Below are 26,455 nucleotides of genomic sequence, written 5' to 3'. Positions count from 1 at the left end.
CAGATGGATTGTGTTTTTGTAAACACTACACAAATAGTGATTTGGGGAATCTGAGCCCCGAGCTGAAAGCCAGGCTGAATGCATTTCCAGGGAATATGCAGTTAGCACCTCGACTAAGGTGGTAAGATTACAATGAGCATTTCTGACTATTGCTAACTACACATTTGAGCTGTGTGGGTCAGCGTGGTGACTCAGCAATCAAAGTTACTTCATCCTGCTGCAGAGGACTGCAGTTTGGTTTCCAGCACCACATTTAGGATTTCCAGGGGGAGCAGGAGATGAGTCAGGGAATTAGAGCAACCTTGCATTACTTAACTAGTGCTTGTGGCTTGATCAATGGCACTGGGAAGGCTCTGCTGTAGGGAACCCCTGCAACAGTGTCGCAGTGTGCTCGCTGCTACAGGGCGCTGTGGAGGCTGCCAGTGCACTCAGAAACAGGGGGGAAATAAAGAAGACAAAAAAGGTACACACTGTGAGAAATAATGTGAAAAATTACTGTAGCATCACATGGCAGGTATTATTTACCTTATTGTGAGTGAACTGATGCATACTGCATCCCATCTGCGATGCAGGCAGACACAAAACTTCATACGGCACGGCTAAAGCAATACTGCTATTTTATAGGTATAGCCAATACCTGGTAAAATGGAATGTGCACAAACCCCACAACATTCCTTAGAGCACGAGTGTGTCCTCTCTGGTCAGCTGCGACATCGGGCAGGTAATTAACAAATGCCTGGATAAAACGAGCAAGGTCTTGTTTATCAATCAACATCCTATTAATTAGCTCACATGCCAATTTTAATTGAAGTGATTTGTATTAATAATGGTTGTCTGTGCAAGTTGTGTGGTTTACCTGCAGGAATCTGTCCTTGCTCCTGGGCTTAAATTTTGGCAAATATTCCAGCCTAGGAAATACCTTCACAATTTCAGGATACTGATTTTTGAGAGCTAAATAGCTGTGTAACTGATAGCTATTTATTAATAGAAACTTTACATGAGAAACCATCACCTGAGAACTACATCTGAAGTGAAAACAGAATAACGGTGTTATGTAAGAAACTCTCTAGCTGAAACCATGTCATAAAAAAGCTCCAATGACACACATAAGGGGGTAACATTATTTGCAAATTATAATAATGGCTTTCCACATCTGTTCTCATGAAGAGGGAAAGCTGTGTGGCTGCTGGTATTTTATTTAAGGTTTGAATCCACCCCATATTGCTTTACATTTTGCAAAAAAACCACAAAACTATTACTCTTCTTCGTTTTACCTTTTCTTATTTTGTTAAAGGCAGTGCTGTAGCTCAGGTTACTTGGAGGTTGTCATCATCCCAAGATCATGTCAAGCATCTTCTGGAACTGAATTATCCCAGGTGTGCTTTCAATTTAAAAATGACTCTGTGAGGACAAATATTAGGACAATAACAGCTGCTTCTGTGCTACTGCACGTGATTGTTATTTTATCATTTATAGACTTGCCAGAGCTCCCTGGTGCTGTGTGCTGTCCTCACAGTTCACAAGAGGCAATGCCTGCCCCAAGGAACTTATAATCAAAAACCGCAGAATGGGCTGGGAGAAGGGAATTAATCAATGATTGACTTTCTCTGCATTAAATACAGGAGTATCTGAGGCATGGAGATTCAATGACTTGGCTAGGTTATGCAGAGAGTCTATAAAAGAATTGGGAATTGAAAGTAGCCCTCTTCCATCTAAATCCAGACATGTTGAGTCATCAGTCAATAACAAGACTGATTTCCATGGCAGTGGTGTTTGGAGGCTTTAATCAGGTTTCATGTCCTATTATGCTGGGTACTGTGTAAATATAGAATAACAGATACTCTCTGCCAGCATGTCCTTAAACAGATCCCTGCTGATTTCAGTGGAACTCTACACGTCCAGAAGGATACCCTGGGGTAGATCTGATTTTCTAAATAGGGATGAGGCGCAGTAGGTGGGAGTAAAACCTGCAGGATTTATGGGGAACATACCATTATAGGTAATGGGTAGCAACTTCTTTTATCCCTTGTTTTATTTTGGAAGAGGGTAAATGAATGAGGGAGAATCATAAACTTTTCAGTGATAGTCTGGTACCTACAAACTTCGAAGTATCTCAGTAGTTGTGTTTTACTGAAATGTGAAGTTTTTCTGCCCAAGAATAAATAAAAACCACTGAAAACAACTTTGGCAAAGCTCTTCTCCAGTTTTAGACACAGTGTTTAGCAAAGAGTAACCTCTTTTCTAGCTGAAAAGATGGGACTGTGAAAGGTAGATGGAAAATAAAGATGCTATAATGGGAGAACTGTGAGCACGTTTGGAGGACATCTGCTAAGATGTTATCGGTGGCAAAGAAGCCCTGCCCATTGGGTGACATCATTCCCTACAACTGCCAGCCTGTCCTGGCAGGCTCCGGGGCTGCAGCGGGAACGCTGTGTGAGAGCCAGGCTGGATGCGGCAGAGGAACACAGTGGGCTTGATTCCCTCTGGGCTGCCAGGGAATAAATGCCTGAGGAGCAGTCGCTCCTCCAGCTGAATGCAGATGACAAGGCCGAGGGCAGTGAAGACCGCAGGGCCAGTCAACAGATTGATTTCTTTTGCGCTTGCCTTTTTTATTTTAAAAGTTAGTATGTTAGATGAGCACCAAGAAGCTCCTGCAGAGATGGTGCTCAGCACTGGACATGGACATGTGGAGAGGTGGGTTCTGTCCCACACAGACCTGGGGGATAGTCCTGTCCTGGCTTACACAGGCTCCTCTTGGATCCAGCTAACGCATGAGCCTTTCTGCTCAAGGTGGGATGGGAAGCTCAGCAGACAGGCAATGTCCAAGAAAACTGATGCTACATGCCCAGTATGCTGAGGAGTGGGGTGGGCAATGAAATAGGTACTTGTTACATCAGCATGCGTGCAGGGGTTTTGACCCTGAATTTTGCAGTGCTTGTGTCTGATTCTTACTCCTAGTATCTTCTTAAACTTCTCCATAATATCTACTTAACTTCTGGTTTCAATGCCTTACTCTCTACTAGCGTGCTTGAGTCAGGACTGTGTTGTTGAGGCAGACCTCCAGATCACATTGATTTATTGCTGTTAGGTTTGTACCACAGACCAGTCTGGGAGTGCATGAACTGAGTGCCCTTGCAGTGAACCTAAAGCAGCGTGATCCTCCAGAGCAGTTCACATGAACTGCGGCCATCACTGGGTATAAAGTCCATGGGACCCCATTAAAGCTAGCCTGAAGCACCTTCACTTCCCTGAAACACCTTTGGTTTGGAGATGGGGTCCTCAACATCCACAGAATTATTCCAGAAAACCACTCCTCCAGGGCCACTACTGCTCACACACACCAAGTGCATTGCAGCTTGCTGCTCTCAGGGAACTTCAGGCTGAGGGCAGAGGAAGAGGGTTTGGGCTTGGAGAGGAGCCCAGCCCCCTCAGAGCAGGATGGACATAACTCACTCTGGACACAGAGTGCAGCAGCCACAAGCCTATCTTAGGCACAGCTAACAAAACCAGTACAGAAGTAGCCAAAGGCTAGAAAAAGCACTCAAAAGTTTTGTGACAATAAGACATCTTGCAGAAAAGGAGAACTCAGTGATTTTGCTGAAGGCAAGTGGAAGCATAAGCTTAGATATCAAAGAAACACAGGAGAGAGATGCTCAAACAAACAAACAAAAAATTATATAAATTATTTCTGCACCTTGCTTTCACAGGACTGCTTCTTGTATTACAAATAAAGCAGAATATGAATATAGATAAAGACATCAGTAAGCACAATTTTGTGGTTGCACTAGCCAGAGTGTCAGACCAGAATGATGCTGAAACAGTCACTTCTCCCCTTAATTTTCCAAACTATATAATTTTGAGCAGGTGATTCAAAGCATAGCGGATTGGTATGTGCATGCAGATGCCATTAAAAACACACTGAAGAAATTACAAGCAATCTCCTCTCTTCTAGCATTATTATGAAAATGATAAAAACACTTGCTAGTCCCCCAGGTAAATGTCATGGGTATATACTCTTTAAAGGATATGGGAAGCCCCTGTCACTATAATGCTCAAAACCTTAAAAACTTGATTGCCACCCTTGCTCTTTAGGAAACTGCAAATGTCATGAGGAAGACTGAGCTGCTCTGTGCTGGCTGTCATCTGCAGATCCATGTGGCCAGAACCAGTGCTCCAAGAACCCACTGCTGTGTCCTCATCCAGCAGAGTGGCTGCTGCTCCTTTCACAGAGATCTGTACGTGGGGATCTGCAGGGGTAATCAACCACTGAAATGGCCCCCAGGTTAATATGCTCACACTGTGCTTAGCTCTGTAATTTTAAGTGAAGAACATAATCAGCACTCGATGTGTGAGGGTTGGGGATGCAACAGGAACCTGAAAGTTTTTGCTTTTCTTTTAGTATGTATCTGTAATGTCGGTATTTCAGTCTCAGAGGATTTGTCTATCTGACTATAGTTAAGATCGTGATGTAGTCTCACACAGATCATTGGAGTTTAGCTTTTTCAGGTATCTTTCCTGATCTAAGAATCCATGACAAGTCACTTTACAAGGAAGGGGGAAAAGCAGAGGTTTGAAGCAGACTTCAGTCCCTTCACATCAAAGCCCAAGTTTTCTGATGTGCCTACAGCCCCTAACGGCGCCTAGTCCAGACTGAGACTTGTGGTTATTTTTATAACAAAAGTGACTGCAGTGGGGTACGGCACAGAACTGAATATTTGCTATTTTTGTGTGCTTTATTTAATGCATTTTCTATGCAAACCAATTGGGTTCCTGTTTATGTATCAAACTCCCCACATCAAGTTTGCCCCTTGTCATGGCTATCATGTTCCTGGTGAAGAGGACTGTACTGCTCTCACTTCGGAGCTGACAGCATTGACACCCCGCCATCCTAGGGCTGTCTAGCTTCAGCATCCCAGGAACAGAAGCAGGAAACCAAAGCTAGGTCTCCTGTCCAGCCTATTTCAGGACTTCCAGCAAGCCATGAGGAAGAGCAGCAAGGCCTCTTTCAGTGCTGCTCTCCAGCAACCTTATCAGTTCAGCTGACAGCAGCTCTGTAGGAAATTCATCGGAGAAGTATAGACACACTCATACATCTATTTAGTCTCAAGATGAATTTCTAAAATGCAAATGCACAATGTTTCAGCATTACTATATTTATTATTTTTTTCCAGAGAGTCTGCTATTGTTTTGCTATTGAGAAATATACCTTCAAACATTGGATTAGTTCAGTTTAGAAGCACAACTATGTTTATTATATTTGGCACTGTGAAAAGCACTTCTAATTTCTATTTTTATTAAGATAGATTTTTCTCTGAAACCAAAACTCAGTTGTTTGTTTAAAAGCTATTAATGCCTAGACTGAAATACCAGCTCTGTAATTCTAATAAGATGTCATAGAGTTTTTCTGACTATGTTCTGAGTACAGCCCACCTTTTCAAAAGGGAGGAAAAAATTCACTATTGGCCCACAGAGGTGCTGTCATTACTTGAATCATGGAACAGAGCTTGTTCTACTGGGGGTTAACTCAGTAATTCTACTTCATCTTAGCATGGTATCTTTCTTGTTATGCCTGACTGGACAATTTTATCCAAAGCTTCATAACTTAAAAATTTAGAAATAACTTCTAAACGTGATGCTGAATGAGTTCTTACCTATATACGTGTTAAAAATGAATGGGAAGTGCCTGCTCTTCTGGCATGGTATCAATACACTGTCTGGAAATCATCCATTCTTTGCCACTAACACCTACATTCAGTATTTTCGGGTAATGTAATACCAAGGCTCAGTTGATGCACCTTATCCTGAAGCACTTAATAAACTAGAGTTAACAGATGTGAAATCTGAGGAAGCGCTCAGGGAAATCTAGGGACTTCCCTGAAAATTAGGGTTTATAGACTATAATCCCACTGATGATAGCTGAGTGATAAAACCCACATTGTTTGTATTTATAACAATTCTTGAGTGATTTCATTGTTCTCAAAGAAAAAAAAAAAAAGCTGCTTTTGTTCATTGTTGATACAAAGTCACTCTTGTTGTTGCAGACCAGGCACTTCCTACTTTACCTGGGTATTTTTATCCACAGTACTTTGCTGTGTTTGAGAGATAAGCCCTTACTCCAGACTCTGAATCACACTTCCCCCTCAGATTTGGGGAATGTCAGATCCAGATCGGGATCCAAACTTTCTAGTTTGGGCCTGTCTTTCATCATGGTAAATCAACAGTCGGCAAATCTAAACAATATGTTCATGTTGAAATCTGGAGGTTTTTTTTTTAATTGTACTTCCTTTCTAGCAAACAACGGACGTTTATTTTCTTCTCTTCAGGACAGAAAATTGTTTACTCTATGATCTTATTTTTTAAACTGCTTCTTCATTTGCAGGGGGAAGTCCTAATGACCTTGCTCACCACGCAGCCTGGGAGCTTATCAATCAGGAGACAGTTTGTCAGGAAGGTGAGAAAGCTCTCCTGAAATCAGATCTATTACCAGAGATCCCCCTACCCCCACTGTCTCACAGCCAGTGAACTCCTATACTTACATGCACTCTTTACTTCTAGATGTAACTACAGCCCGAAGGCTCAAAATTAGTTGATAAATCAATTTTGTCCTTGTTTTTGTTAAGTAAAATACAGGTCCTCTGAGCTGCTTGCAAGTTTTGCACACTGATGATGAATTTAATTTTAAATACATCTTTAAGGACTACCTACATTTTAATAAACACTAAGTATTTTGTAAGTAATGCATGGTAGGTCAAAATGTGATCACAAACCCAGATTTTTCCTTTCCATTACCTTTACATCTTAGAGTTCCCACAGCCATTCCATTCTGTCCTGGGTAACTGGGCCAGTACCACGGGGCCTGCTTACGCTGCTAAAGTGCCTGAATGGTACATTTTTAAAACTGTGCTGAAATATGCCCCAGTAAACCTAAAGGTGATGCACAGAAATCCCACACTGGTGTAGCTGCTCTGCCAGCAGGAACTGCTCTGTATGTTGGTGGAAAAGGAGGCATGACTCTTTCTTCACCCTCCATGAAGAAAAGTGAAACATTTCTTCTCTGCCTCATCGTTGGCTCCTCTAGCACACCAGTGCCCCCAAAATCCAGGAATCCATTTGATGCTCAGGAACCCTGATGACAGATATGATCAGTCAGACCTAGCTGATCAAAACGGAAGAAGAACGTGAATTTCAGTAAACGTTTACAATCATCAAAATGATGTGGTAAAAAAGCCTCTTATTATATGCAATAGGTTTGTAAAGGCAGAGCTGTATTCCCCAGCTTTACTGCTGTAAATGCATTTTATGCACTTTTATGTTGCCAACAGTGCAAAGCTGTGGGAAGATGTGCTGTTTCCTAAATTCCAACCAGCTTCCGATTGCAGAAATGTGATCATCAGTGATCGTATGTTTCTGAAGAAATCCAATCAGTTCTTACAACCCAGTTAACGTTTATGGCACTGTCAATTTGAGAATAAGCAAGCTCTCTTAATGACCAAAGAAGACAAATTCTGATAGTGGAAGGGCGGAGAAACGTTAATCTGTCATTGCTGTTTCCACAACATTGTTTTTTAGAGCAGAATGAAAAAACCTTACCAAAAATACTGTCATGCTGTAAGCAATAGTTTAAGCAATTTGTCATGTTCTGAGCCATTCCTACTGTGAAAGCAGGACGGCCTTGAGTGCAACATCCGGAATCACTACCCTGGCCCCTCCACGGGCAATTCCTTAATTCTGCCTGTCCAATGTGGAATGGGATATTGGAGCATCGTCCAATGTACTGTGGTACCTTGTTAGTTAATCATCTGGTATTTTAGGGGAGTGTAAGGGAAAATTGTGAGGCCAGAGAAGCAGAACTGGCACTCCATGCTTTTGGGGGAGCTTGCTGGAAGCCCCCCAAGAGGTTTAAAGGAGCTTGGTCATTCCTAGAGTCTGAAATGCTGGGGCTGCCTAAGCCTCTTATCTATGTGGGGCAGGAACCCTCTTTTTTGGGGCTGCTCTGTCCAGAGAAGGGCACTAATGTGGTGAAGGGGCTGGAGAACAAGTCTTACAAGGAACAGCTGAAGGAGCTGAGGGTGTTTAGCCTGGAAAAAAAGAGGCTCAAGGAGATCTTGTAATTCTCTAGAACTCCCTGACAGGAGGGTGTAGCCAGGTGGAGCCCGGTCTCTCTTCCCAGGCAACCAGTGACAGGACCAGAGAACAGTGTCTTACGCTGCACTGAGAAAAGTTTAGGTTGGACATTAGCAGGAATTCTTCACAGGAAGGGTATTTTGAAATTGGAATGGGCTGCCCATTTCAATGGGAAGTGGTGGAGTCACTGTTCCTGGACGTGTTTAAGGAACGGCTGGATGTGGCACTTAGTGCCATGGTCTAGTTGACACTGTGGTGTTCAGTCATAGGTTGGACTCGATGATCTGTCCTTTCCAACCTAATTGATTTTGGGATTCTGTGAAATTGTCCATGCTCCAGGCAGCCAGGTTCACAGGCCGAGTCAGGACAGGCCACATCCCTCCCCTCCCGGGGCACAGCGTCCCCAGCGCTCTGCTCCAGGGCCGGGCCGGTGCCAGGGGAAGGGGGAACACCGGGCCGCCCGGGGCCAGGAAACGCCGCCCCCGGGGCCTGGGGCCGGGCTAATTCTCTAGAACTCCCTGACAGGAGGGTGTAGCCAGGTGGAGCCCGGTCTCTCTTCCCAGGCAACCAGTGACAGGACCAGAGAACAGTGTCTTACGCTGCACTGAGAAAAGTTTAGGTTGGACATTAGCAGGAATTCTTCACAGGAAGGGTATTTTGAAATTGGAATGGGCTGCCCATTTCAATGGGAAGTGGTGGAGTCACTGGCCGGCGGGCGCTGCTCCGCCGCGCTGTGGGAGCTCGGAGGGCGGCGAGGCCACGAACCCCGTCCGGGGAGCGGCGCGGAGCGGAGCGGGGCGGCCTCTCGGCACGGGCGGGAAGCGGCTGCGGGACCCGGCGGCCGCTCCGCGGAGGGTGCGAGCGAGCGCCGCGGAGACGCGTGCGGGACGAGCCCGGCGCGGGCGGCGGGAGCGCGGCCCGGGGGTGCGGGGGGAGGCGGCGGCGGAGCGAGGCGAGGGGCGGCCTCGCAGGGCGGAGCGGCGGGGAAGGCGAGCCGGCAGCCGGAGCGGGTGTGCGAACCCCACGGGCCGAGCGCCTACGAGAGGGGGAGGAGGAGCCGCCCCGCCGCCCGGGGATGGTGAGGAGGAGGCGGCGGCTGCCGGGAGCCCAGTGAGGCCTTCGCTCGGCGCCCGCCGCAGAGCCCGCCCGCCTCGCCGGCCGCCCCCTTCCCCCGCTCGCTCGCTGGCTCGCTCCCCCCTTCCCTCCCCTTCCCCTGACTCCCTCCCCGGCTCCCTTCCCCTGCCGCCGCCGCCGCCTCCTCCCGGGGCTCCAGCCATGTAAGTGACCCGCTCCCCGGCTGGGAAGGGCTGGGGGAAGGAAGCGCCGGGGCCGGGGCCTGCTCGGCGCGGCCGCATTGTGCGGGGCCGGGAGGGAAGGGAAGGGCCGGGAAAGGGGGCGGCCGCTCTCCCTTCGCCTTCCCCGGGCGTGGGCTGCCCCGCCGGCCCCCGGGCACGGCCAGGCGGGGTGGGGGGCGAGGAGGCCCGGGCTGCAGGCGGCCCCGGCCGGTCGGTCCGTCCTGCCGGCGGGCCCGGAGCGGACAGGAAGCTGTTGGCTCCCCGGGGATGTGGTGGGTGAGAGGGCGGCGGGGCGGGGGTCTCCCCTCGGGCCTGCCCCCGCCCCGGCCCCTGCGCGAGCATCCCCCGGGGAAACGGCGGTGGGGGCGGCTGGGGGGTGGCTTGTGATATTTCTGAAACAGCGGCGAGCAAAGTAGCCGAGGGCCCCCCATTTTCCCAGCTCCCCCGCCCCCATTTTCTCCCCTTGTCTTCTGCGGCCGCGTTGTTCAGCCCAGCTCCGCTTTGCGGACCACTGAGTGTTTGCCGACGGGGGTGTGATTCTCTCCGTGGGCATTTCGCGTGTGTAGGTGGCTGTGCAGCGCTTGTGGACTTGATTTTTTTTTGCAGTCGTGTTTTGCAGAGGTGTAGGGAGCTGTCTGCAGAATCCCCCCCGCCCCCCCAGGTGAAGCAGTTGCCGAAATGTTCTTAGAGACTTGTAGGACTTGTGTCTGTTTCTTTGTAAAACACATAATCAAGCATATAAACGTTCTGGTACTTTCAATTTATTTTACTGACAGGACGCTACTGATGCAGATGCAGCTTGCACCGTATTGGTGGTGTGGGCCCCCCCGCCACCCCTCTGGGAAATATTTAACTGTTTTGCTTTGTTTTCCTACCACCTATCATGTAAGAAACAAATCCATGATTTTCTCTTGTTTGTTTTATTTATACCACAGGAGGGATGCACATTTCAAAATACAGTTATAAAAGGGAGTTACTAACACTTAATGCTGAAGTGTTTGTTTGCAGGTAAATAAATTTGACATACTGCATGACTAGTAATTACTTTCATGTAGTAGTTAGTTTCATGGTGACAGCCACAACATTTGTCTGCGTTAGCAGATTTAAAGACACTGTGGAACTACCTTTGATTTTTTTTTTTTTTTTAAATAGTAGGGTTTGTGTTGTGTGTGGTGTTTATGGAACTGTTTTTGGTGTGCAGCAGCAGTAAATCAAATTTAATAATTGATCCAGTGTCCACAAGTCACTTTCAGCTCCAGTATTCACTTACAGTCTTACAAAAATGTTCTGTAAGTGATTACATTAACAATTAAATAGTTTCACAACTGTCTCGATTTCTTTGGGGACTGAACAACACTTCAGTTACAAATACTTTAAAATGGAATTTGATTAAATATATCTCAGGTCGGTAGCAAAGTTCCGAGTAGCACAGTTGTTAAATTACACGAGCATAAAGTGTAAAAAGACTTGTTCTTGTTTTGGAACATAAAGAAGATTTTGTCTGGGCTGCATAAGGACTTATGAAGAAGTCACTTTTCTGCCATCAGTCAGTTTTGAAATAGATAGCTTAGTTTGTCCTATCAAACTGTTGTTGTGTTTGCAGCATGGACAGTTGGATGTCGTAACAGTGGCCCCTTACCTGAACAGCATTAACCTCCTGTCTATTGATCAGCAGAGGCAGGAGAGCACAAATATTTCAAATTACAGTTTTGTAAACCTAGATTAGGCTAATAGATTGGAAAAAAAAAAGGGGGGGGGGCATGTGGCTATAGAGATTTTTGTTTTCCAGTTACCATTTCCCTAAAACTTAGTATCTGAGAATCCTTTGTGAACCTTGTGATCAGCTGCACTTGCTGCCATGAAATTCCAGTTTAGATGTGGTGTCATTGGACACATAGCGCATAGTAGCAAATACTGGTGGCCACACCTAAGTAGTGGCCCACAATGCCTTTTTGTAAGGGAAGCTGAGATGGTGGCACAACCTGGTCCTTCTAAGCTTCCTTGAAAGCTGTCTGCCTAGATTTGGTAACTGGGTCATGGTGCGAAGCTGCTGCAGGCTCAGAGGGCCTTGAGCACGTTGGAATCACTGCTGCTCACATGAAACAGCCAGGGCAGGATTTGCGTAAGGCAGGAGATGTACTTCACTGGTCAAAGCCTGGTGGGAACATCTATCTGTACGCTCCACTTGAAACGTTGGCTGGAGCCCAACTTTGTTGTGTCTGTGCCGTTTTGGTGCAGTTGGCTGTCAGCTGGGAGCTTGCACTGGGAAGAGAGTGTAGGTTGCTCGTGGCATCCCGTGTAACGGGCCTGAACGCACCGCCCTGGCCCAGTCCAGCTCCTGTGTACGTCGTCTCTCTCATGACAGTGTCATGTGGCCACAGTAGGCAAACTTGGGCAGCTGGATCCTGCTTTGCCAGGTCCTGCTGCTGTGCATTATGAGAGCATGTAAGGATGTGCAGCATGTTTGGGCTCGGAGTGCCCTGGGACAATCAGGAATGTGCTACACCAGGGCAGTGGGCATCAGTAACTGGTGTGTGACCGGGCAAGTGTTAGCCCAGGGGAATGCTTTTTTGTAATCTGCTTTCTGATCTGGGCTAGCGAGTGCAGCCCAGACACACATGCCAGGACAGACTGGTGGGTCAGTCTCTTTAGTCCCTTGCTTACTCTCCCTCATGAAGATGAGGTGATTACCATAGGTGCTCCCATAAGCTTAAACTTAATTGAAGACTTCCTTTTCTTCCTGATCTGCTGTAGGGTGTGAGTGGAAACAAATATAAAACTTTACATTGGAAAGAGGACAGGAAGTACAAATTAATATTTCTGCTTTCTTAGAGAAAAAAGGTGAGGATAACGTATAGAGGAGAACGAGAGAAGGAGCTCTAACACAACTCTCCCAAATACAGAAAAGGTGGTTCTGCTCCACCTTCTGTTGGATGGTTGGTTTGACTGACTCCTTAAAGCAGGTTTCATTGCTGCAGTGCCTACGGAAGTGAGTTATCTCATTATTTATGAAGAACTTAATAACCTTTAAGGAATTAATATGTACGCAAAACCGGTGTCACCGTGATACAATGCTGATGTCATGCCATTCATGATTTTACAGCACTTCAGCTGTGTGAGGACTATTGCAGTGTTAAAAAAAGTATTGCAGAAATGCATATTGAAAAACAAGCAAAGGGAAGACTAAGAGAAAGACCAAGTTGTTTAGCTTTTGACAGTATTCAGTCCTGTGCAGACACAGACTGGAGCAGCCAGGTCATACTTACCTCAGATGCCCTCTCTTCACTGGGAACCATTCCTAGATGGCCATAAATGAGGACTGTAATCATTCCTTTTCTTTTTCCCCTCTAAGGATTTTATGGAAAAGGAACTTTTTCTGGTTTACACATCTTCAGTAGTACATTGACCTATAGTTAACTTGCTCTTCTATTCCGAGAAATCACTCTTGCTTGCTGCCACTGTCTTCAATAACGTCTCTTACTAAAATAGATGTATTAGGCACAGCTTGAATGTGTGTTTTAAAATACAGTAGATAGAGCAGGTTTGCTGCTGCTGGAGCTGTGCCTGTGGACATCTTGTTAGACAGTGAGAAGGGTTCCCCAGCTCTTCGCATTGCAAATTAAAAATAGCTTAAGTTTCTCCATGTGAAGTAAGTGCTCTGACATGGCTGACTGAAGGACTGAAGTGGGACCCATGATGCAGGTTGGTGTCAGGAAATGTTGAATGTTTTTCCAATTTGTTGTGCCATGGCTTCTTTACAAAACTCTCCACCCCTTTCACCACCACTCTCCCCTGAAAGGAGGTGGGCAGGTAAAGACACATCCCTGAGAGCACTTGCTTCAGTAGCAAGTGGGAAATATTTCTTGGGTAAAAATGGTAGGGAAAAGGCAGTCCAAGCTGCTTGGACACCACAGAGAGTAGAAAAAATAGTCCCTCTGAACTTTGTATTTCTTGGTTGATCTGCTTTTTTTGGCTCTGTTGTCATTCAAATTTGGATTATTAAATGACAGTTTAGCTGATGACAGGCAGGAAGCTGCCAAGTTGTAATCCTGGCAAGTGTTAACGCAGGAAAACCTGGAGTAAGTTAGCTGCAGATTGGAGAATTCTGTCCTTCATGCTTTTTTACATTTTTAATAATAGCATTGCCCTTTCTACAGCCTACTTTGTCTTGTAGCTTCCATTTTTATGTATGGTTGTTGGAAAGGATATTGATTGCTCGGTGCCTCTAAATGGTTGAATTCAGGATGCAGAGGTAGGATTGCACAGTCCCTGCACCCTGTATGACACAAAGTTAGAAGCGTTAACTTTCACACCGAGGTGTTGCATTTCCATACTCGAGCTGTGATAATCTTGGGGGTTTTGTTCAACACTTTGCAAATTGCTCAAGCCTCTAAGTGAGGTCTAGTCTCCTCTTGACATCAGCAAGCAAGTCTAGCTTGCATGGCTATTGTGCATGGCCATTTTGAAAGGAGCAAGCCTGCTGTGTTTGTCAGGTTCTATCCTAATTGCTCTGGAGCTCAAGGAGTTTGTTCCAAGGTATCTCTGGCAGCTGTGGATTACTGGTCTCTATTCTGCAGCATACAGTGTTCTCATATTTATTTATGAAATTAGGAATTATTACATGTCACTTGTTCCAGTGTAATTTTTTGTGTATCTTCCCTCCCTCAGGCAAACATCTGTTTCGTGGAGTTGATAATTCTAACTAGTGAGATCGGCAGATTTATAATTTGGAAAAAAAATCCAAACTCACCTTGTTTCTGGGGAAAACTTCAACATAAACTGCTAACTGGAAAAGCTGAGGAACAGTAACAAACAGTGTAGGTTTGTAGGCAGTGTCAGGGGAGTGACCTCCTTTCTCCATCCATTTCTGCTGGCAGTGATGGAACTTGTTCATATTCGAGCTTTGTGCTTTGAACGTTGCCTGTTTCAGATCTCTCGGATGTAGTACAAAGCCCTCTGCCCCTGCTGGGGTTTCAGTTCTAGGCTGGATTCATTTTGACCACCTGTTTTCTTCCATCCAGTGTTGTGTCTTAGTGAGTTATGGGGAATTAGTTGCTGTTTAATCTAGTTTCTGATGGATGGCTGTCACCTGCATGCTCTGGGATAATTGATGCACACGTGCCAAATGCATGCAGAGATGGTATATATTTGTCAGGTGGGACTGGGATGGCTCTGTGGTAAGTGAGAGACTCCAGTAGCAGCCGGGTCTTTGGTGGCAGTTTACAAATGCTGCTGGGTTTTGTTTTATTAAGCTTGTTGGTTACTGCTGGGAATTTGTCACCAGTTGGGTTTTTTGATCACTTAGATAATACCAAATTGAATGGCAGCATGGACACTTCGGAGAGCATAGAAGAATTAAAGAAAAACAGAGAATATTTGCACCACAAGGAGAAAAGTAATCAGATTCAATTTAGAAAAATAATAAAAGCTAATGCATTTGGGAGGAGATTATATTCAGTGAGGGAGGGAAATGCACAGAATATTTCTGTGGTAGTCAGCTACAAGCAAGGCACATTTTCAATAAGAAATGGCAATCCTGAGCTATTTAGAGAGGGATTTTGTCTCATAAAGCAGAGGGGTAAAAGTCCCAAGTTGTGCTTGGTATATTTCATTGTGAGAAAGGCAGTAGCAAACTGCAGCATGGTTAAGGGAGAGCAATAAAATTGATCAGGGTGCTGTAAGGGCTGATTTGGGATAACAGTAAGGTACATGAGCTTATCTCTGGTTGTTTATATACCTCTAGGAGAGGTAGAAGTTAGAAATATCAAATTTAGAGGAGATACTTTTTGGGGAGTCAAGGAGATCTGAGTGGGATTAAGGGATTGATGCTGAAGGTAGGAAGATCTGAAGCAGGATAGGAATATTTACTGTCAGAGGTTTATCTCTAAGACACACTGCTGGTTAATAGACTATTATCAGGCTGTAAAGAAACCTTCCAGGAGATGTTCTGGAAGTCTCCCTTACCAGGAAACATTGAAAACTGTTTTTTGTGATATTTCAGAATTTTTATTGTTGCAAAGAATGAGGTGGTGTTGCAGAGATGGAGGTCTACTAGGTAAGGTGTTGAATCTACCTGTAATTCAGACAGCACCTCATAGTGTTGTGAGTCTGCCCATGATCAGCCTACTCAGTCAAGAAGCAGGACTTTAGCAAGCCTGTATTTTGGCACCTCCACCCGCCAAGATAAATTCTTGTGGAAAGCTAAGCCCTTGTTTAAGATTTGTAATAATAATAGAACAGAAAAATCCCAAACCAGCAATGCAGCAATGAAAACTACTCCCTGTTGTATACATTGTACATCTGCGACATGCTTTGAAATGATGGCATGCTCTTCTTTTGATTCTTTCAGAAATAGCTGAAAAGAGGAAAACGGAGGAAAAACCCTCATCCCTCTTGTGGAGCCTTCTGCTGGAGTTCAAGAATTTCAGCTGAGTGTTCTTTTGCCATAAACTGGTTTTCAAGAGACATTCCTGCCATTATGAATGAAGTAGCGATAGTGAAAGAAGGCTGGCTTCACAAACGAGGTAAGTGACTCTCCCTTTCTGGACAGTGAAATGACTCCATCCCTCTCTAGTCTGGTGTTTAGCAGCATGTTCTCAAATAATCCATTATTTTCCTGTTCATCCTAGTGGGAAACAGCACATAGGTAGCATACCTAACTTTTTTTCAAGCTTTAGAAAATGCATGAAAAAGAGGTTTTCTTGTGTGTGTGTGTGTGCATGTGTTCACCAAAAATTGGTGTCAAGTGCTTTGAAAATGATGATAAAGGTAGCAAGTGAAGGAGGTGTTAGTGGTTAAACTGTAGTAAATAATTTTGGTTTGTATGTAGGTCTGTAGCTTTCCTTTTTGTGCTAGAAGGGAGAATTAAGATGAACATTTTTGAACAGTGAAAAGTATGCCTGTATTTTGTGAGCAATGCTGTGCTCTTGCAGAGACTTGCTAGAAGATGTGCTATTCTGTGTGTATCTAAGCTGCTCTGGGTACCGGTGTCCTGGACAGGAAGAATAGCCTTGAGTTTTTGCACTCTGTGCATTTTGGTTGTACCATGAACGACATTTGATTTTTATAAAAAGTCTTTATTCTTGACAGAGTGGCAAAACTGAAAAGACAGTCACATGTATGGTTAGGCTTTTTGCCTTCTTATGTGTTTTCTTCCCAAAACAGTTTTTTTTGGGGAGGTGCTCATTTTCAAGTACCACAGCATTGATTCTATAGGATATTACCTGTTTCTTTGTATTCTATTACTGTTTCTTGGAAAGGAGAGAGCAGTGTTAGGTACTTTCCACGATAGTGTCATTTTTTTGGACCAAAACCAGAATCTGTGTGCTCCAGCAGTAGGGAAGCTTACATGGTTCTGCAGACTCAGGATTTTTCTAGAGGGTTTGCAACAGCTTGCCTGAAGGTGCAAAGGTGTAGCATAATTATTTATGGAAGAAATTTGAAATGCGTTATCATAACATTGGTAAAGGCTGGTGGTTCTTCGGCAGCAATAAGAAATATCTAGGAATTTAGAAAACATCTTGATAATGTGTATTTAAGAGAGTGGAAGTGTATATTTCTAGCAATTGGTTATGCAGTTTAGTTTAGCAGATTGATGCTTGATGTACAAATGCTTTGTTCAAGTTTTTTTAGGGGGATGTGTGGTGTTTTTTTGGTCTGGTTTATTTCAGTTGGAAACACCTTTGCACTCATTAGCTTAACTAGCTCATTCAGTAACTGTGGTGTACCCGGGCTGCTTTGTTCTGACAAAGTATTTGAGAACTGTTCTGTGTTTGGATTAAATAGAAGAAAGAAACACAGGATTGTACTTCCCATTTCCATTTATGAATCTAGAAACTCTTCAAATCAGAGATTTATTTTTTTTTTAATTTTAAACTGTTTTCAGGCTTAGGGTTTTTAATCATCTGTTGTTGCAATTCTTCCTACACTTACCTGTAATTTTAAAAAAAATTCTGTTATTTTGAGGAGCACTGCACAAAAGTCTGAGGGACAAACATTTATTTTAAACATTATGGAAAAGGCATTGTTAGGATGATTCAGAGGCACATGTGTCTGAAACTTTTGAACAATCATGCTGTATTTCAGGTTTGTCTGTGTTTAGTTTTGAGAACTGAATTTTTGTTGTTTCTAGGATTACGATAAAGTTACTTTCAAGTAAGGAGACCTCTGAAGGAGGTCTTAGTAAAAAGATGCCCGGATCTCCTGATCTGACTTTTTTTGTTGTTTTAAAATTGCCTTAGAGAAACAGATTATTATCTCTGATGGATTGCTGATAATGTTATGATGAGATTACGTGCTGAGCACATTCCCATTTTCAAAATGTTACTCTGCATGTTCCGCATATTTGATGCTGCAAATTTATGCTCAAACTCCTAAACTGTTAAACATACCTTGGCATTTTTTGGATGCCAGGTTTCCTAATCTTTTTAACCTGTTTCCCAGTGTCCTTTTGCCCTCTTGGTATGTGCAGTGACACCTATTTCATTCCACTCCATTGACTTTGCAACTGTTAATTCGGTGTTGTCCTCATGAGGAGGTTTTTAGAAAGCAGTGCTCTATTTTCTCTTCAGCCTGCTGGTGTCAGCCCTGGGAATCTCTTGGTTTTTGTAGCTGTTCAGGGATAGGTTGACAAATTTAGTTCATTTGGCTCTGTCTTTGCTGTGGAGTAGCTTATCCACTCTGTGTATGCGTGTGTTTTGTTAAGCATCTTTTTTTTTTTTTAATAATCTGCATTTATTACCAGACACAATCAGTTTGCTTGCTCTGCTAAATTAAGTGCTTCAACCACAGGATGTTTCCAAAACTGATGTCTGATACGGTGAGCTTCTGAAGTCAAGGCATAAACAATAATTACTGCAGGGAGGGACTGCTAAAGGGGGGGATTTCAGATATTAGAAACATACATATATATGTGTGTGTGTGTATTGTGCACATATCTGTGTGTGTGTGTGTATATATATATATATATATATATGTATAGTATTTTAGATCATTTATAAAACCAAAGGTTGCGCTTCATGTGTTCTTTAAAGATCCTAGGGTTTTCCACATGCAAATATATTAGGTAGTGACGGGCTAAAATCCAGATTGGGCAATGATGTTCTCTCGACCTAAGGTTCCCCATAGCTTTGGTTGGATTTGGTGTCTCTTACAGTTCCTGTCCTGAGCAGTCAAACAGCATGGCTGCGTGCAGTTAAACAGTTGCCACATCTCACCTCAGCAGTGGCTTAATTTTGGTGGTTTTAATGATTTGTGTATGTATAAATCAGGCTGCAAAGTGCTCTGGAGCCCTTCTGGATGGCAGGTGTGTAAGTAAGCATAAAGCCATCATTAGCAGGAGCAGGTGTTTCGGCCTGGCAGGGAAGTAGCAGGGCTTTCTAGAACTGTGTAGTTGTTTTCTTCTGTCAGCATGCTTTACATTTATGTTTTTGTTTCCAAGATTAAAAATACAAATGGAGAAATGAAATTAAACGTTGCTGCCTGACCGAGAGCTCTTGGCAGTTCTCTAAGTCAGTCACTGAAGGAAGCTCCACTTCCAGTAGAGCAGATGTTTGTTTGTGCAGGGGCCAGTTGTGTCCAGGACATGTCTAACCTCAACCATGCAGAAACAGAACAATTCATGGATGAACTTTGCCCTCCCCATCCCTTTCCCCATTGCAGTGCTCCGTGCTGTTACTCAAATCCCAGCAAGGATAGAGTCTTGTGACCACTCTTTGTATAACTGCATGGCTGGACTGTTCCAGCACGCAGGTGGGAGGTGTGAAGGAGCTCAGGCTTGTGTTTGTGCATCCAGCCTGTGTGTGTGCATCCAGGGTGTGCAGTCCCTGCTTGTGTGATGCTGAAGGTTTTGTTTAGTGGGAAAGGATGAGGGAAATGGTTAGATGCAGAGGTGCTATAATTGTGATTGAATATGAGGGGAGAAGGAGAAAATTATCTGCCCAAATTGCTGCTTGTTGAGCTCTGAGATTATAGGTTTTCTGAATGTGTGTCATGAGGATCCTTAATTTTGGTTGTGTGTGGGGGACTTTTTGGAGAACAGAGGTGTTCCCAAGTGTATTTTACTTGCTTTACTGGTCCATTTTAAAGATCTCATTGGATTTCTTGCATCTTTCTGCTCTGGTCCTTGTTTATAAAGGTCCTTCTATTGTTTTCAGTCTTCATCCTGTTTTTTTTTTTTTTTTTTAAAGTCTTTCTGCATGGCTAACAAAGAGGGGATTGTGCGTTTTGATACTCTGTCATCTCTGTCCTCCCTAGTATGTCCGGTTTTCTTATTAGGGCATAAACTTGTATGAAAAAAAGGAGTCTTTTGGAAGCAGGGAAAGAGGAGGAGGGAAAAATATACACTGACATTTGAGAAAGGAAATTGAAAAATCTCCATTTCTCAGTCTGAGAAATCAGAAGCAATTATAAGGAACTGGAGAGACCTGTGTATTCATCCATTAATATTTAGCAGGAAATGCAGAGCTATTTTGTTTTTAAATAGCATATTAACACCACATAGTAATTTTAACCATGAAAACCATAACATGTCCTCCAAATGCCGATTTTTATGGACTTCAGGCTGGTAAAACTATTTGACTGATGGAGTCTGTAGCTTACAAGCTGACCAAATCTAACAGAGGCCCTAAAATGAGAAATAATATGTAAGATACCTACTCCACTTCTGGATATAATACCTTTTTTTTCTTTTGGTTAAAAAATTATTTCTTTAATGAATGGAGTGATACAGACAACAATAAATAACAAGTGGCCCATTGTGATTTTTCTTGCTATAGCTTCATTGCATAAAGTGGATGCAAGATCCATATGAAAAATACAAACCAGGACTAAAATGCTGATTGTTGCTCTTTTAACTTTCCCTAGCAGAATAGCACAGATGGTGAACTTTATTATTTGGAGCACAGGTTCATACTTTCAGTATTCTGTTAGTGTGAATCAAAAGAGGATTTTACGAGGTATGACCAGATATATTTTTAAGCCAGTGAGTCTCTGGTGTTGCTGTTTTTCTTCACCTCTTCTTTCTTCTCTCTTTTCTGTTCTCACCATGTTCCCTACCTCTTTTTCTGTATGTGTGTGTGTGTGTTTTATTTTGGGGTGTTTTTTTGTTCTTACCTTGCCTTCTGTCTGTCCCTGGGATGTAGTGATGCACTGTCTTGGTGACCTGTGTAGTCAGAACCTTTGAGATTCAGATTAGTTCAAGGATCGTCTGGCTTTCATGGTATTTCAAAGAATGGCTGTGGCACTTGATGCAGAGGATCCTAAGAGCCATCTGAACTCTGAAGATGCCAGCTATAGAGGGCACAGCTGCTTCAGAGGAAAAGCTGGGGGGATTGGAAAGGTAAGAAACAAGATAGGGGCTGAACAAAAAACGGAGCAGGCCTGAACAAAGAATGGACTGGGGAAGTTGTGTCAGAGGGAAAGAAGCTGGTGCTGTTTCTAGAGCTGAAGGATTGGGTTTATAGGGAAATCTGTTGCTCTTCTTGTTGGAAACAAAAGATAAGCTGTGTCAGTTTGTGGTTTTCCTTGTGTGTCTCTTTTTCAACACAAGGGGCAATAGTTTTGCAATTCTAGCTCTTGGTTGCTTTCATTTTGCTTGTCCTGTTCTGGGAAAAGGGGACTGGGGAGGAACCAGGAAATTGTCAACTAATAAATCTGACCTTGGTGGTAGGCAAGATGCTAGAGACATTAAGAAAGGATGAGATCACAAAACATCTGGAGAAATATGAGCTGATAATGGCTAGTCAGCTAGACTTTTGGAGGGTAATCTCGTCTGATGAAATTATTTGTGGAGAGGTCATAGGAAACAGACTGGATCCAGTGTACTCTAAAAAGTTTGCTCTGGTTGACAGGGGAAGTCAGAAACTGAGAATCAGCTGGTGCAGTGTAACTGTACTGTACTTCATCTTTGAAAGAGCTGGTGTAGCCTAGAAACGGCTCATCTTCCTTTCACAGAGCAGACTACTTGTCTTGGAGTGTTTCTGTTACTTTCCAGCAACCTTTCAGAAAACTGTCTTCCAGAACATTTCTGCATGAAACCCATTCTTTATTCTACAGCTTCACATTTTTGAAGGGTGACATCCAAATGTTTCTTTCTTCAGTAAAAATTACTTCCAAAAAGTCTTTATTCTAACATTTTCACAAAACACTTTCAGTTCTTTAGAGAAGTGATGCTGGGTTAGATGTGTTTTTCGTTGATTGTAAACTGACTGGAACTTAGTTGGAAGTGAGACTGAACACTCTCTTTGAATGACAAAGAGGAAGAGCTGGGATGTTGATGCCCAGGTTATTTATGTCAGTCCTGGAAGTTTACTTTCATATTCTGTTTTATTGCACATCAGAAGCGAAACAAACTAGGTCTCAATTTTATCTCTAAAAGTGGGGTAGCGTCATAGATTAATGTTACTTGTTATTAAAAGGGATTTGAGAATGAGGGATCTAGGACATTGCAAGCCCTGTAAAAGCAAGCCTGGAAATGCTTGATACAGTGGATCATGCAGAAAGTGCCTGTATTGGCTTTGATTTTCTTTTTCATGGTTCCTTGCTTTTCAAAAAGGGAAAGGTAGGCCTCTGGAAAAAAAAAAAAAAGCTCTCCATGTTTTCTGTTCTTTTTTTCTCTCAGTAGGCATATTGAGAAGTCATCAGGTTTGGATGTAGGAAGAAAGAAGTACTGAGTGAGTATGCTATTTTGAGGTAGAGAGCAAGAGAATAAAGCTTGCTCGTTCTTGCAGGGGTGGTTTTAGGCAGGGTGCTGTGCCATGCATTTAAAATTTGGCGCCTTGTCCTTGCTTGGAAATGTCTTCCCCTGCAGCCCCTGTGTGCATGCCAGAAGGTTCCTTCCCTTCCAGCTGGTGCTGCTGCCACTGTGTAAGCACTGTCATTTGCACTCCTTGTCTGTGCCTATGGCTTCCCCTGCCCAGACTTGCTCCTGGTTATCCCTCGTAGCCTGAGGTTCTGCCGTCTTGAAAAAGCTGGTGAGGATTTGATGCTCGTAGAGCAGTACGTGGTGACATGTGGTGTCTCTCCTTTCATACACTTTCAACGTAACTGATAATTCTCTTAAAAATTGGGGTGGTGGTTGGTGTCAGATTCATTTGGGAAACAGACCTTGATATCTATTGGGGGAAAAAAAGGATTTCCTTAATTGCTCAACATTTAATTTTGATCTATTTTAAAAGAGAGAGAGCATTGTAAAAACCAAATACTTGTCAGCTGTTTGGGGTTTCCCCCCTTTTACATATTGGAGTAGCTGATTTACAAAGGAAAAAATGAGTTAAGCCTTATTTAAAAGTCATCTCTCATGGAGGAAGACAGAAGAGGGATTATTATTTTCAGATGCATTATGTTGTAGGTACAATGTGCTTCTTAAAGGGGGAACAAAAACCAGGAAACTATGTGAGGAAAGAGGAAGAAAAAGAATGGAGAGAGAAAAGCACCATATTAGGTGTGAAGTAGTGTGTTTTTGTGAGAAATATTTATTGCAGCTGAAAGGGGGAAATAATGCAGACTGACTCTGAGTGCAGTTGGTAAGCATGCTACAGACCTCTGGGATTATTCTCCCACCTCTTAAAGTTGAGCCAAAAATGTGAAAAAGATAGCTGGTCAAATAACATTGTGAAATTTTTCAGTTTATTCAAAAGTGCATGGTCATATTTGAGGACAGCTGAGGTAAACAATCATCACAGACTGTGGGCAAGTCAGTTACTGTTTCCCCTGAGCCTCTTGGGTAAGTTGGGAGAGTGTGTTTTGAAGTGCTGTCCAATACCCAGGCCTTTGGTGAACTGCATGTAGAAATACACTGGAGTCAGTGGTTCTGTGCATGGCTGCAATGGTATTTCATGCTCTTAATGAGACTGAGTGCAGCATCTGAGTAATTTATAGGACTGTCAAATCAGTCTCCTCTGCCTGGGCTTTTACTAATGGTCTCTTAATGAGAACCACAGGATAAGCATGCTAGAAAAGTGGGCTTTGTGTTGGTGGTGAACCACAGCCTTCACAGGAGATACCTGTTTTGGGAGGGAGCTCCAGCCTTGGAATGGTTGAGGTTGGAAGAGACCTTTGAAAATCATCTAGTCCAGCCTCTGTGTCGTAGGCAGGCACACCTTGCACTAACTAGACCATGTTGCTCGAAGCCCTATCTAAGCTGGCCTTGGACAGTTCTAGGATGGGGCATCCACGGCTTCACTGGGCTGCCTGTGCCAGTGTCTCACCGTCTTCAGAGTGAAGAATTTCTTTATTAAATATTATGTAGTCTAAATCTAGTCTCCTGTCACAATAGGCCCTGATTGAAAGCCTCTCTCAGTCTTTCTTAAAAGCCCTCAGTGTATATAAAAAGTGAGCAGTAAGGTCTCTCCAGAGCATCCTCTTTTCAGGCTGAACAGCCCCAAACTCTCTCAGCCTGTCTCCATAGGAGAGGTCTTCAAGATAAGCATTATTTGCTGATGGAGAGTCAAGAGGTTAGCCCTGGTGTACCTTGAAGTGAACTTCAGGTGCTGCTGATGGAGGTCAGGCTGCTTACAATTGCTACTAATTCTCAAATTTTAAATGCAGCCCTTATGTTTATGTTGGCTTTATAAATCAGTTCCCATCCGTAGAAGTCACAAGATTTTGAAAGTTTTGCCTGTTTTATTTCCTGAAGCAGAGAAGCTTGCTAGTCCTCATGACGTTGAGAAAAATTGGAAAAGATAACCTGAGTGGCTCCTTCATGATTTCAACTAAGCAGAACAAAAAAGGCTGTTAAATTACTTGTCAGAAAAAAAGCTCAAAAATTAGAGGATTTGAATTAATTTGTTGTGTTTGTTTGTTTTTTTTTTTTTTCTGGCCTCCTAGCCTTAGCAGTGTTAGTACCCTGCTAATTCTACAATTGTGTCTGAGGGTCTGGGGATCACAGAACACATCCTGATTACACTTCAGAAAGCAGGCAATATGAAAAAATAAATTTCTCATTACCTGCAAGATGCTTGACAAGTATAATTGTCAATAGAAACATAGAAATGAAACTGTATTTGAACTGCTTTTTTATTTGTCAAATTCCTAAAATAAATCTTAAGATTCAAGAGAAAAAAAACTTAGTTAAAATTTTGTCATGTCTTCCCGTACACGCCTTTGTACGTGCTGTATTACAGATGACAGCATATTGCTGCTTTGTGCAGAATGATGTAGTTAAACTGGTGTGGAAAATATTAACACTGAGTAGGGTTTATGCCCAGAATTACAAGACTGCACACAATTCTGTGTATTTTTTGTTTTATGCCTACTATGGAGCTTCTCAGATGGAGTATTAGTAAATAGTTACACCCTTGAACAACCCGTTAATCAGCTCAAAATCCATTGCCAGGCCTCAGCAGAGTGGGAATACAGCCTTTTATTTGCTGGTTGCTTCTCAGGGGCTTCCAGGCATGGATTGTCTGGACTGGTGTTATTACATGTCATACGTATCCCTGCGCCTGTCTGTGGTCAATAACCTGTCTGTGGTCAATAAACCTTTAACTAACTGAAAGTGTTTTCTTTGTAATGTAGATTTTTCTTTGTCTTGTTTTATTATTTTTAACTTTTGATCATGCAGTCTCCTTACCTTCCTATGCTCATTAAGTAGAATGAAAATTTGGGAACACCAAGGAATAAGTCAAGACTCAAATGTGTAGCTGCGTAGATTTAGCTGTATTAAATGTTTATTATTCTACTGGAAGTTTGTGCATGGAGCACTCTGGAATCCAGTTATGATTATCTGTGTTGACAATGCTGGTTGTAGGATTTGGAAGTTGTTTTCTAGGCGGACTTTGATTTCTGGGCAGAGGATATGAGTCCTATGCCAGTATAAATTCACTGATGAAGTAATTTTATGGGAAGTGGTCTTTGTGCTGCTGGGGCAACGTATGGAGAAGACTGCATTTCAGATCATCATGGGGTTTTTTCCCATAATTTTTTTTTTACAAAAGAAATTCTGCCTTTTTTACATGGTTGTTACTGAAAAAATGGTTTTATCTGCTTTAGTCATAGAATGGATTGAGTTGGAATGGACCTTAGATATTGTCTAATTCAACCCCCCTGCCATGGACAGGGACACCTTCCACTAACTAGATCAGGTTGCTCAAAGCCCCATCCAAACTGGTCTTGAACACTTCTAGGGATGGGATATTCACAGCTTCTCTGGGCAGCTCCTTCTCGCACCTCACTACCCTCAACCTAAGGAATTTCTAACTTCATCTAATCTAAATCTTTTCTCTTAATTTGAAGCCATTCTCTGTTGTCCTGTCACTCACTCACTCTTTAATCCCTCTTAAAGAATAAAATTGGTGACTTTAATACTGTCTTTGGTGTTATTTTTCAAGCAGTGAAAGAGTAGTATACTATGTGACTTTTTCAAGTTGAAGTTTTCTTTGCATCAGGGGTAGCTGTAAAATCTGGTCTTCTTTTCTGTAGGTGTATTTTTACTCTAGCAGGAACATGTAAAAGGTATATAACTCATGTGTCTCCTGATGTAGAAGTAAAAGTTGCCTTATCACTTGCATGATAAGAAAAGCATTTATTCTAAATAAGAATTAGGGAAAAATTGCATTTTCATTTGTTGAAAACCACTGCAAACTTGATGGCAACAACCTCCAGCTGACTTGCAGTATCTCTATAATGCCTATTGAACTCTTGTGACAGCTTGTTTCTGTTGTTTCTGCTGAAGTTTAGCTTGTAAAGTCAAGATATCTTGATCTGAGAGATGGGAAGATGGTTAAATTACATCATCATGGAAGAATAGCAGCGTACTTAGCTTTAAAGCCATTCACGACTACATTGGCACCCCTTTGTTATACAGTGTAGCTGAAAACGAACTGCAGCAATAATGAACCAATCCATCTAAATCACAGCAGCTGAACAACTGACTGTTCTATCTCAAAATGCAAATGCTTTGTGCAGAATGGATTTAATTGTAAATGTTTGCTTAGTAGGGAATATGAGCCTTTTAGTTTGTGACAATAATTGTGAATACAAAGACCGACAGAATTTTAGGGTTTACATAGCTTGTCCCTGTTCTCATAACAATATTT

The 26,455-nt window shown here is 43.1% G+C and overlaps 1 protein-coding gene across 3 annotated transcripts in view; it reads left to right on the top strand.

The window, feature by feature from the left end:
- Positions 1 to 8,836: 8,836 nt before the first annotated feature.
- The window catches only part of AKT1 (AKT serine/threonine kinase 1), a 78,355-nt gene continuing 60,736 nt past the window's right edge, over positions 8,837 to 26,455 (top strand). Inside the window, exons 1-2 of one of the 3 annotated variants that reach the window (XM_041476335.1) lie at positions 8,837 to 9,401; positions 15,769 to 15,943. In XM_041476335.1, coding sequence (XP_041332269.1) covers positions 15,898 to 15,943 — 46 coding nt within the window. In that variant the 5' untranslated portion in view covers positions 8,837 to 9,401; positions 15,769 to 15,897. Of the gene's footprint in view, positions 9,402 to 9,674; positions 9,692 to 15,768; positions 15,944 to 20,640; positions 20,758 to 26,455 lie in introns of those variants that run through there. The other 2 variants (XM_041476336.1, XM_041476337.1) reach the window with 2 other exon arrangements.

This window comes from Pyrgilauda ruficollis, unplaced genomic scaffold (assembly GCF_017590135.1).
Source record: "Pyrgilauda ruficollis isolate IOZ18807 unplaced genomic scaffold, ASM1759013v1 scaffold38, whole genome shotgun sequence".
NCBI classification, from domain to species: domain Eukaryota; kingdom Metazoa; phylum Chordata; class Aves; order Passeriformes; family Passeridae; genus Pyrgilauda; species Pyrgilauda ruficollis.
This window is presented reverse-complemented; position numbering and strand designations above follow the sequence as displayed.